This window comes from Atta cephalotes (assembly GCF_000143395.1).
Source record: "Atta cephalotes unplaced genomic scaffold scaffold00015, whole genome shotgun sequence".
Taxonomy (NCBI): domain Eukaryota; kingdom Metazoa; phylum Arthropoda; class Insecta; order Hymenoptera; family Formicidae; genus Atta; species Atta cephalotes.
The window spans coordinates 378,974-391,550 of record NW_012130079.1 but is presented as its reverse complement, the minus strand read 5'-3'; the positions used below and the strand labels follow the sequence as shown (position 1 = coordinate 391,550).

The 12,577-nt window shown below is 27.8% G+C and overlaps 2 protein-coding genes across 2 annotated transcripts; both read left to right on the top strand.

The window, feature by feature from the left end:
* Positions 1 to 1,747: 1,747 nt before the first annotated feature.
* Positions 1,748 to 2,844, top strand: LOC105617930 (allatostatins). The gene is made up of 2 exons (XM_012199464.1): positions 1,748 to 1,999; positions 2,515 to 2,844. Exons 1-2 carry the CDS (start codon positions 1,748 to 1,750, stop codon positions 2,842 to 2,844), a joined length of 582 nt encoding a protein of 193 aa, XP_012054854.1.
* Positions 2,845 to 5,010: 2,166 nt separating this feature from the next.
* On the top strand, positions 5,011 to 11,437 carry LOC105617929. Its single transcript, XM_012199463.1, has 6 exons — positions 5,011 to 5,289; positions 6,302 to 6,603; positions 6,691 to 6,838; positions 7,128 to 7,362; positions 8,090 to 8,243; positions 11,107 to 11,437. The coding sequence occupies exons 1-6, from the start codon at positions 5,011 to 5,013 to the stop codon at positions 11,435 to 11,437; spliced, it is 1,449 nt and encodes a 482-aa protein (XP_012054853.1).
* The last annotated feature ends 1,140 nt before the right edge of the window (positions 11,438 to 12,577 follow it).

Below are 12,577 nucleotides of genomic sequence, written 5' to 3'. Positions count from 1 at the left end.
ATAAGATTTCTTATTTCATAATTTTTGAAAAGAAAATATTAAATTTTTCAAATTTAAAAAAATTTCATCAGAATTGTAAAGTAAGAAATTTTTGAATATTTTATTAAAATTTACATATGTAATATATATTCATATATAAATTCCTAGAATTTATGTATTTCACATCATAAAAGGATGTTTTTCTGGTACTTCTGAAAAGTATTCCTTTGTGTAAAAAATTTGAGAAATTTTTCTAAAAAAAAAAGGTTATAAAATTATTTAATAATTATAAAAACTCTGAAATTTACAAAAAAGATTATATGAAAAAATTATATGAAAATCCTGTGAAAAATTTTCACTATAGATCACAATTTTATTTTATGCATCGTAATAAAATATTATAGCAAAAAGGAATTAAAAATAAAAGTATCTATGGTTTTCTCTAAATTTAATGTAGGATTTAGACCAATGACAATATGAATATGTTTGCAAAAAAATGGAGTACACTCTCTCTCTTTTCTTTTCTTTCTCTTTTCTTTTTCTCTCTACGACTTGGAATCCATGTCGTAAAATTGGCAGGACATATCCACGAATAGAAACTACTGCAATGACATTCATCCCACGCCAGTCGTAAATAACTCTTCATTTTATTTTTACATAGAATTCCATTTGCGTACATCTGCGCTTTGAAGGATCCATAAAATCTTTCACAGTATTATATTAATGGACTTTTATGTTCAGTGATAAATTCCGAAATAAATGTTAAGATTTCTAAAAATATTGTAGGAGTAGTAATTTCTTATTATAAATCAGATGTTTATCGTATTATTATAAAAAACTGTTATGATCGCTTTGAATTTTTTAGTTTAATTATACCTTATGTTATTATATATACATATAGGTCATATTTATACCTCACTTTCATCGATAAATGCACGCATAATTAACGTTACATATACTATAGAAGTTTAGAAATAAATATGCGCATTTATCGATAAAAATAAAGTATGAATATGGCAGGGATGACAAATAAAGTGTTATTTCGTTATCGTTTCTGTTACTTTTTTTATATTATAATAACGATTTGATAATGACATTACAATTTTTTTATGATGGTAATAATAACGTCAGAGTTCGAACTATCTCACTTCTGAAAGTAACTTGTTACTATTAAGTGTTTTTTATTGAAAAAAGTAATTCGTTATTTTATTCGTTAGATACGAATAAAAAATATTAATTAACGGCGTTATTGCGTAACAAGTAAAGTAACAAATTACTTTTTTTTTAATGAGAAACGAGTAATGGTAACGAATTATCTACTTTAAAAAAGTCTGTTTGTTTATTCAAATTCAGATGTTATTGTTATTGTCGTGAAAAATTATAACTATTTATTATCAAATCGTTATCTTAAAAAAATAATTATGATAATAACAACGTTATAAGTAACGCCATCTCTACCATTATTTGCCATCTCTGCATTATAATGTTATGTTTAAAAATAAATGTAGCGCAGTTCAATAATTTTTAAGATTATATTATATTATTGTAGATTGTGTAGAATTGCGGTTCAAATGTATAAACAGAAGTTAAGCTAATTTATCTTTGCAATTTTGACAAAAGTAAATTTAAAAACTCAATCTAGAACTACCGTGAAAGTTTATATAACATTACTATAGGAGGATGAAATTCTGTTCCTGTATCCGATAGTTCGTTATATGTAGATTACAATTTCACATGACCTTTATGCTTTCAGATTCAATCAGGCATCATGAAGACAGCAACAAGTTTAATTACTATACGAATTATTATGTTCTATCTGTTGAGCGTTGTTGGACGATCAGCAGTGGCAATAGAAGAAGCATCTTCCTCATCTTTACACATTCAACGATTGCATCCGTTATTAAACAACATGGAATATAATGAAGAACCTATGAAAAAGGCATACATTGCCGAATATAAGAGATTACCCCTTTATACTTTCGGTATTGGAAAACGATGGATTGACAATAATGAAGATAAAGTGAGTTTTAAATGAAATGAAATATCCTCTTTTAATGTTTAAAAATGAATGAATTTTTCTGTTACAAAAAAATTTAATTACAGAAATGTCATAAATCCAGCAAATATCCGAATAAATAGTGCAATTACAAAAATTGCGTAATAAATTTTTGTAATTAACAAACATGAACTTTTATTATGTTACTTGTACTTATACGATACAATACTATTAAAAGTATTATAAGATTGTAACATATAAAATTCGATTATATTTTAATTAAGGTCAAAATTAATGTTTCTTCAATGTAATGTTTTCACGTTTTCAATTTTAAATATATTGATTCGGACTTTAATAACATAAACTTTAACATATCAATGTTTTATTATACAAGTTATAATAATTAATTAACATACAGAAAAATAAAAACATCCACTAATTAATTTAAATAAGAAATTAAATAATGGATATTTTTATTGTTCTGATAATATTTCTGATAATTGTATCTTTATGTGTTGAAATTATATCTTTATACATAGCGAACCCGGCAATTCTCGTTCGGTATTGGCAAGCGTCTCCGAAATTACGATTTCGGTATAGGAAAGCGCAACAATGAATATCATCCTTTGGACTATTTCTTGGTCGATAACATGGGGAACTATCAATCTCACGAGGACAACTCAAATGATTTTATAGAAAACAAACGTGGTAACCATCAATTCGGCTTTGGAATTGGAAAACGAGTTTGGAAATTGGCGACTGGAGAAACGGCTGTATCCGGAAGAAGATTAAACGATGCTATAGTCCCGAAATACTGGTTCAGTACTTTGACCAAAGAACTAGATGAGAATGAGGATTTGAATCAGTAAAGCGTTTTTGTTGAGGAGCACGAATTGTTATTTTTCTCATTCGCTTTAATTCTTAAATAATTTTTTTTAGAAGAAATATCTGGTTTATTTGTTTTCGAAAATATTTTTGCAAAATGCAAATAGATAAAAGCAAATAGATAAAAAAATGTATGATTTAATTTTTTAACGTTTCGAATTTTAGATGTATCGGATTAAATTTTAATGAACAAATTATTATTATAAAATTAACGTGTTGACACTCTATACATTGTACAAATTATAATAATTAATGACATACTAACTGATAAGATTTATTGATAAATAATAAATTAAATAATGAGTATTTCTATTTTCTGATAAATAATAAACTCGAGCTTATCGACATTAAAATCACATATCACCACGTAAGGTATAAAGCACCTCCATAAATTGACGTAAACATTCTGTATCTAATAAAAAATAAATTAAAAAGCAATTGTATAAAAATAATATTAATTTTTATAATAATTTTAATCTTTTGTTAGTTTTCTCCTTTGAATTTTATTATCACTTTTTCAAAGAAAATGCAATAAATTGAAGGTGCTTTATATTTATCGAAAAGTTGTAGATAACATTTTTTTGTCTCATATATTAATATCATGTTGTACGATTTATTGAGTGTCGAGAGCAGAATGAATTATCCATGGAAATTAAAATTGACAATAAAATGTCAAGATTTCTTTTTTCTAAAAGCTGATATAAAATTCGTGCGCCATCGACACTTCTTCTTCACTTGTAAATGTTTAAAAAATTAAAAAATTACGCAGATATCTTAATGAAAAGATACATTTAACGTAGAAAAATTCTCTAAATGTTTCTTTTAAGCAAATAAGCTGTTCAATTTTATTACTTTCTTATATTTCTGTAATACTCCTTAATTAATAATTCAAATGTTTGTTTAGTGTTTTGTAAAAAACAAACATTCAAACTCAAATGAAGAGAAGAAACTATTTCTTTCAATATATAAGTCTGTTTGTATGTTATTTATGTATCTCGATTTTTTTAACGCTATATTGATTCAAAATGAAGTTTTTTTAAAAATAATTTGTTATATGTAATATTGCACAATCATGGAATAGAACTACTATTGATTAAAGCGAATTATTAAGTTAATTAATTGTATTTTTGTATTATAATGAATTACATTGTAATTTAGTCAACAATTAAAACAATTAAATGCAATTTACTATACGATAGATAGAAATAATATTTCAATGTTCTAAAAAATTATAAGCCATCTTAATCGCGACAGTATTATACTTATCTTTATTATTCGACGATTGTATTTCTAATTGTAGAAATAGAAAAAAGTAAAACTATTGCAATTGTACCAATGTTTTTAATGTTATAATAAATCTTGTAATTTTTTCCGTTATATATATATGTGAATATTTTTAATATCATTTTAATTGTCAATTAAATGAGAATTTTGTTAAATCCTATCACTGTTTTTATGTGTGATGTAATAACAAAAATTTATTCTATCAAGCATATCATTATAATCATATAATAAATGAATGCAAATATATTAATACATTTAATACCAATTGCGAAAATTTAATTTCCCATGTGTTTTATGTTTAGAATAAATATTTGTTAATATTTATTAATGACAACAATATTTAAAATTTGTTTTAAAAATAATATATTTTAATTTCTGTGCAGACAATTTAAATTTTGGCTTATGTATTTATAAATAAACATATTAATGATACAACTTTTTAATTAATAACGATACATTGTATACTTCTCGGTCATCTAAATTGTAAGTGTGCAATGTATAATAAATATCATTAATTACATATTTTTAAAAATATAAATTAATAATTGAATATTATATAGTTAATTTCAACGAAGCACTAGATTCATGAAGATTTAATCGTGACAATTATCACAAGTCCATGCCAGACTATCATGAATCTGACACGCCCCCAATTGACTTCGATCATAGCGGAGCTTTCAGTTATTTCCAGTCGTGTTCAACTTCTTCTCACATTATTTTCGGAATTTGTTGCAAATCATTAATAGCGACTATTTAAATTCGTTGTACTGTTTGATATCTCTTTATCTTCGTGTAAGTGATAATTAATTGAAGAGTAGCATCCGTCGTATCTCCTTTCAATTGACTGTTTAAAACGTTTATGTAATATGCTTGTCGCTTTTCATCGTAAAATCATATTGTGCGTTATCTTGATATCAAGATGTTCGGCCTTGTTTTTCGGTCAGAAATACTGGCTTCCGGATCTAGAGTGGCGAACCGCGAGCAATTGGGCGAACAATCATATCCCAGAGATCGATAGTCATGTGATCTTTCCTCAGCAGACTCGACACGCGATTGGCATCTCCGGAATGGACAATCTTAGGCTATCTGGAATTGATTTACCATGGCAGGGATTATTGGTACTGCCTAGAGATGGTAAATTGCAGGTAAGGTCAAGTTATAGATTCTCTCTTGAGAAAATATACAGGTAGTATAAATAGGTATTTAATAAAATAATCAGATGTATGTATATAGGTATTGAGATACAGTCTTATAATTAGTACAAAAAATAAAATACCCTTACAAATTAACGTAAACATTCTATATTTAACGAAAAATGAATTAAAAACAGTTTATTAAAAAATAATATTTATTTTCATAATAATTTGAACATTTAATTAGTTTTCTTTTGAATTTTATTATCGCTTTTTCCTAGAAGATGCAATAAATTGAAATTGTTTTATACTTGTGGCAAAAGCTATACATATTTGACCGTCCTTTTTCCTTTTCCTTGAGTTTAACGTATTCGCCGATGGAAGAAAGTATTATTAATTTACAAAGTATCGTAACTATTTCAATCATACACTTACGATAATTATAACACTAAAGTTTCAATGTTGCTATGTCATTAGCTGTTTAACTTAATTATTTAAAAAATTTAACTTATCAGAATATTTATTAGCAATAAACATCATAAAATACTGAAATTCTGCAAATTCAAACTGTATTATCTTTATGAATTATTTGAAATTTTATAATTTTTTTATATTCTTCTTTATGTATATTTTAATAATATTAAAATTTTAATGTACACTGTTAGAAATATACGAGCTTCCTTTACATATAAATGAAATTCGTGGTTATGAATGAAATTAAAAGTAATGAATGATTTAACTGAAAATTAAGTTACAATAGTTAATTAAATATTACTTAATGAACGTGTACGTTACATTAAACACTCGTGTACATTAAATTCATAAAATTTAATGTACTTTTAATAAAACTTTATGAAAAGTACATTGAACATGTACATAAATATATTTATAATTTAATAATAAATTAATATTTTATTAACTTATTTTTATTAACTTATTTTATAAATAATATATTTAATTTAATAATATATTTTATTTATTTTATTAATATAATAATTTAATAATAAAACTGTACGTGTGTAAGCTAAGCAATTCACGCACGGACGCAAAAGTTAGTAGATGGTCAAAGGAGGGTAGCATCTTTTGGGCTGATCCCGCAAATTGGAACGGTAGTTCAATAGCGGCTCCGCATCTCGAGCGCGTTCCCTGCAGTTATGACAACATTGTCTTGCCGAGTGAGAATCGTACTTTGAGTATTCTCTTACCTGTAAGAGAGATAGGAGTGAAATCAATTCGGCTAACAAACGAGAGTCAGCCGTTTACCGAATGGGAATGGCAAAACTTCCAAGATCGTAGAGAGTTTTCCAGAGGCAGGTTTACTGTAAAGTAAGCCCGAACATAAGCCGTTTGCTGCGCTCTCGCAAATGGAATTCCATATGGTAAATCATATTTTATGAAAAAATATGTTTTTAGGTACAGTGACATGATATGGCGACCTGTAAGTACGCTCGATTGTAAGAAAGTTTTCTGCCAGGGAAACACTCAGGATGATTATCTTGAGGAGATTTGTGCCATTCAGAGGCCAAGGTGTGGATTTATGGGCTGCGAATATCCTCTTACGGTGAGACTCTTTAACACTAGAAATACCAACATTTTTTATACTACATTAAAAGCAAATAAATTATTATATATATGAAAATAATTAATATGAAATAATATATATGAAAACTATATATGTATATGAAAATAAAGAAAGTAACGAAAAATATTTATTAGTAAACAGATTTTATTGTGACTTTTTTTTGCTAAAGAAGTAATAGTCGCTCGATATTTTTGAAAATTAAAATTTTAATTGATTTATTACATATTTCCATTATTACTTGACTAGTATAATTTATTTTGCGTTTTAGGTAGAAGGTCACTGTTGCCCGTATTGTGGCGGACGCGTGTCCATATCGCAGCAGATTTCCTTAACCACAGTACAAACCGTGGCGGACGAAGCTTTAGAAGGATACACGGAAAAGGTTGCTTGGCACACCAGATGCACTTGGAATGGAGGTGTAGAAATACTCATAAAAGAAAAAGGAGATTATTCCGGCATTACGATAGAGGAAGCCGTAGAGAATTTACGGGAAATGCTGCAAAGTCAGTACATAGTTATTCAATTTTCTTTTAAATTTCTAACAAATTTTTGAATAATATTATAAACCGAAAAATTGATTCGTTTGTGCTATAAGCAAAAGTTAAACGATTACAATTTTTCAAAAGCAATTTTATCGCGTAAATCGTAATATCGTGCAATTACAAACGTACAAACAAAATGGAGATATGAAAAAACGATAAAATCTTTTATTTATCTTGTTTTCATTGTTCACAATACCAATATGGATAATCGTTAACGTCTACAATTGTCGATTCTTGGTTTTTTAATCCAGTTTTATTATTAGAATGTATATTGACCATTGTCAAACAATATCCTGCTTTTATTCATTCGTTTATTAAAATATAATCTATTTATTATAAAAAATTTAGTTACATGTATCAATATGTACACACAATTATTATATATATTTTTATTAAAATTATTTCCATATAAATATTTAAATATTGTTTTGATTTTTTAAATGCAGTTTAGAAATTATTTAAAAAATGTACATACATTACAAATAAATATTTTCTAAAAATTTTGTCTAATGTTATTTAATTATTTTAATTTTAATCAAAGAATTCTTAGCAAATAGAGAGATAGAAAAACATAATTAATTGCTACTGAGGAAATAAGTTCTTTATTTTTTCTTGAAAAGAATAAAATTGATTGATAAGATCTTTTCTTTATAGAAACGCTATTTTTTATTTATTTCTTTATTATTAGATACAGGAATCAATGTGACAAATGCGGAGACGGCGGGTGCAGCAATGAAAGATACTCGATTGGCCGTTACGCTTGGACCGCTTTTCGGGATCCCTTTCGTCATAATCACTCTTCTTCTGTTGGCCTTTCTGTATTTTGGTTATTCTTTAGAGCAGTAAGTAGATATCGTTCTATCTTCATCTTTGTGCTGCTTTGCCATGAATACTTTCCGTTACGGAAAGTATTGATCCGACAGGATTGCAAGCTTGCATTAGAACTAAATTTAATCTAACTGATATTCTCTCTGAAATTTCTTTAGAAACTCTCTGGAATACTTTTAGAAATGGAACAAAATAGGAATTCATTTCGTAAGTCTTTTCGGACTTTGGATAAGGCTATGAAAAACATTTGTCACAAAAAATTTTTCACAATGTAATTGAAAAAAATTTTCTTATCCACTGGATCTGCGAATATTAGTTAAGGTTAATATAGTTAGCACGTCAATTATCATGTATCGCCATACGCTCAACTACGAATGTTCCATAGAGCCGCACTAATGTTCAGTGCGGTATTAATTGTATTCGAGATTTGCATATCGAATGAGATAACAGCTGCACTGTGCTCAACCAGCATGCAGTTCTCAACCTGCTCGTAATGCGAGCAATTTATATTAAATTTCAACAAAATTAAAGGTCTTTTTCTATGCATAAAACCGTGAAGAAAGTTTTTAGAAGAATAAAGTATTTTCGCGCATATCGGACAGAAATAGGAGGGATTTGTGAGTCAACTCATTTATATTACTGACTGCATCAATATTATTATTAAAATTATATAGATATTGAAAAAGGAAATTTTCTTGGATCTCACAATGACTTGTTATGTTCGTGCACATCAGTGTATCTTCGAAATTCATACAAATACTATTCAGCGCATGGTTACCGAAGTAATAATAACTGTGGAAACGTGATAAGAAAAATGAATAAAAAATAATGTTCAATAATTATATAGTATCAAGTGCGCATCTATGTGTATGTAGGCGGTCGACAATGACATGATCATGCAGGAAATTCCTGATGAGTCCGATCGAAAATCTGCAGCCGCAACGTGCTAATCCGACGAGTCTCTCGTCGATAGTTTTTTTGCAAATCCATATAGAGAAAAAGTAATTACACGGATTATCAGCCTACATATACACGCAAATACACGTATTCATTCTATTTTCATTTATCCGATGACTAGAGAGTATGATTATATTGTAAGTATGGTATTAATTTCTTTCAAGAATATTTGAGCGTTACACTATTAGAAATGTAATCACGAGTTTCCTTTACATACTCGTGGTCATGAACAAAATTAAAAATAATAAATGATTTAACTGAAAATTAAGTTACAGTAGTTACTTAAATGTAAAGAACATGTATATTAAATTTATGAGATTTAATGTACTTTTTTCATTAAAAATTTTGTAAAAAGTACATTAAAATTCATAAATTTTCATAAAAAATATATTAAATTTCATGTACACAAATGTACTTTTCAGTTACAAATACATTAAATGTAATGTAATGTCATGAAATTAAGTACAAATTGTGTAACTTAAAAGTATATTAAATTTCATGAAATTTTTAACAGTGTACGCAAAAAGTACATAAAAAAATCACAAAAAATACGCAAAAAAATTTTGATATTTTTGCATTTAAACAATTCATCAGTAGTTTACTTACTTATGGAAGGAAGTATATGATTAGATGAATCGTTACTTCTTTATGATTTTATGTATATCGCTTATGCAAATTTGAGCCGAATTGAAGATTGAAAATCATATCGCACATAATAACAAATTTTTAAATAAATTTATTTTCTATGTAAATCTCAAAAAGCGGGGGTAATCATTATATTGTATTTTATAGGATAACTGTACATTATACTTGATCTTAAAAGTTGGCTTGCGTAATGCAAGCATGACGCTAGAAGAAATGAAAGAGGGAGACAATGGATGATAAAGACAGAAAAATTGTTTCCAACTCCATCAGTGACAAATTTGTAGGTGACAAAATCCTGACGCAGCTTATATTAAATCTACGGAGAAATAGAAAATGTCAAACTCTTCAAGATTCTCATTTTCCAAGCATTTAATTCCATACGATGAAAAAACGAGAGAGGAAAAGAGAGAAGGAGAGGAAGAGAGTTTATTACCGTTTTAGAAAATAAGCTTCTAAGAACAACACAAAAAAATAAATAACAAAAAACATAAGAAAAATAAATGTGAATTAAAAAGAAGAAGTAGAACAACAGACAAAATTAATAATATAAAATAACAAAAGATAAGACATGTAAAGAAAAGAAAATATATAGAGATAAAATTAAAATTTGTGATAAGGAAAAAAGAAAGGAAAAGAAAGAAAGAGGAGGATGTGAATTGCGAATTTGACAGTGAAAGGGAAAGGGATGATGGAATGACAGACAATGAGTGTAAAATTGAGTTAATTCCCAAAGTAGGACAGAATAACGAGTTTTAGCTCCAGTGCACTTACTATCATTGTTTCATTTTACGTTTTCTGATGCTAATTTCTTCATCATTGTTTTGCGACTTGCTACGAACCGTCCTGCGCCTCGCTCCTTGTTTAACATTTAATTAACTCGACGGGCCTACCGGTCGATTTATTATTGCTCTCAGCAGATCTCAAATTAAATGAAATTGGCTGCTGTATAATTTTCTCGATTCGCCAAATACGTCCTGTTTAATGCCGAAATTTTTCAGATCAAAACTTTCATTTCATTTGCATTATAACGATATGGTTTTTATATCTAACTACAATAAGAAAGACGTCTTCTCAAAATATGACATAGCATGAATAACTTAATCTCGTTTACTTCATTTTCAGTTTTCTTTTTGTTCTGCTTTAAAATATTTTTTATTAATATTTTATATATATTAACAATTATTATTGATTTCAGATGTATACAAGAAGTATTAATATACGTAATGTGCTTTAGATATTTAGCAATTTTGCTTAGACAAAATCTAATTTTTGCAGAGTTCTCTCTGGATGTATGGAAGCCGTCTCATCCGTTCGAGATGGCATTCGGGCGGACAAGAAGCACGGTTTCGCCCGTTTTGAGAATATTCCTGAGGGCAACGTTCAGATTGGCAACGTTCCTGGAACGAGCGGCCAAGAAGCTGATGATAACGTCGGGGGGATAAAACAAATCGCGGTTGGCAGATTTGAAAATCCCTTATACAGATCCAAGAGAGACAAGGCGAAAGAAAGTAAAATTCTCGACATAGATGCGCCTCTCAGTCTCACTGCTCTAAAAGGAAAGATAGAAGATCAATTAGAAAATGAAGAGATGGATACTGAGGAATAAGAGTAACAGAAATAAAAATCTACGTTTTCACTTATATATATTCATATATTATATTGCGATTAAATTTTATTATGATCCTAATCAGGGAATGGAAGAATTATTATTTCATTATTTTAGCGGTTATTTTTTAATAACAATTTGATAATGATGTTGCAATTTTTTATGACTTTAATGATAACTTCCATCATTACTGTTTATTTACTGAAAAAAGTAATTTATAACAAATAACGAATAATATTTCCTCGTTACAAATAATTAAGAAATAACGACATTACAAATACTAAATTAATTTTTTTTAGTAACGAGTTACTTTTCCAATTTGTTACAAGTAACAATCAAGTGATTTTTCCAACTGCTTACATTATGGTCTTACAGTCTCTAACGGTTTGCTAATTCGCATACTGCTTATGTTTTATTACTTAGTTTTTTGTATGCCATGGTGTAAGGCTTATTATATAACGCATAAAACATAAGAAAATTAAACAATCAGAATCCTTCATTTTATACTCTGATTGTGATTGAGTCTCTGACAGATATCTTACACGTTATGCATACATGCAGATATACAAATTTGTTTGGATATACTTTTAAATATGAAATGTAACATTTCGTTTTAAAATGAGAAATATTTTGCCTTTAAAATCAAAGGAAGAATAAATAAAAATAGTCATTTTTATAAAAAAAAATAATTTCGATTGTGCATAGCATATAGATTGTGATCAAAGTCTTGTTATAAATGCTTTGAAGCGTTTGCTGGATCAATTAGAAGAAAGAATTTTACAAACTGATCAATTAAAAAACGCTTCAAAGCGTTTGCAACATTGTTTGACCATACTCACAATAATGCGAATCTGTAAATTAAATAAAACGTTTGATGCTGGTTTACAAAGATTTATTTTTTTATTGTCGGACAACATCCACATTCGAAGCTGCAGCACCGCGCTTTATAATATAGATACTCCCACGTAAATTCGATATGCGTCTAATATGTATTTATATTTATGTTATCTTTGTTAAAAATATATATATACATATATATATTTTATATATGTGTGTGTGTGTGTGTGTGTGTGTGTGTGTGTGTGTGTGTGTGTGTGTGTGTGTGTGTGTGTGTGTACGACACTACTCTCTCTCTCTCTC

What these genes read in the sequence shown, in the direction of transcription:
- LOC105617930 (XM_012199464.1), top strand. Translation starts at nt 1,748, where the DNA reads ATGAAGACAGCAACAAGTTTAATTACTATACGAATTATTATGTTCTAT. An exon ending in TTGACAATAATGAAGATAAA is followed by an intron (nt 2,000 to 2,514) that starts GTGAGTTTTAAA and finishes CTTTATACATAG; the next exon opens with CGAACCCGGCAATTCTCGTT.
- LOC105617929 (XM_012199463.1), top strand. Translation starts at nt 5,011, where the DNA reads ATGCTTGTCGCTTTTCATCGTAAAATCATATTGTGCGTTATCTTGATA. An exon ending in TTTACGGGAAATGCTGCAAA is followed by an intron (nt 7,363 to 8,089) that starts GTCAGTACATAG and finishes CTTTATTATTAG; the next exon opens with ATACAGGAATCAATGTGACA. An exon ending in TTTGGTTATTCTTTAGAGCA is followed by an intron (nt 8,244 to 11,106) that starts GTAAGTAGATAT and finishes TAATTTTTGCAG; the next exon opens with AGTTCTCTCTGGATGTATGG.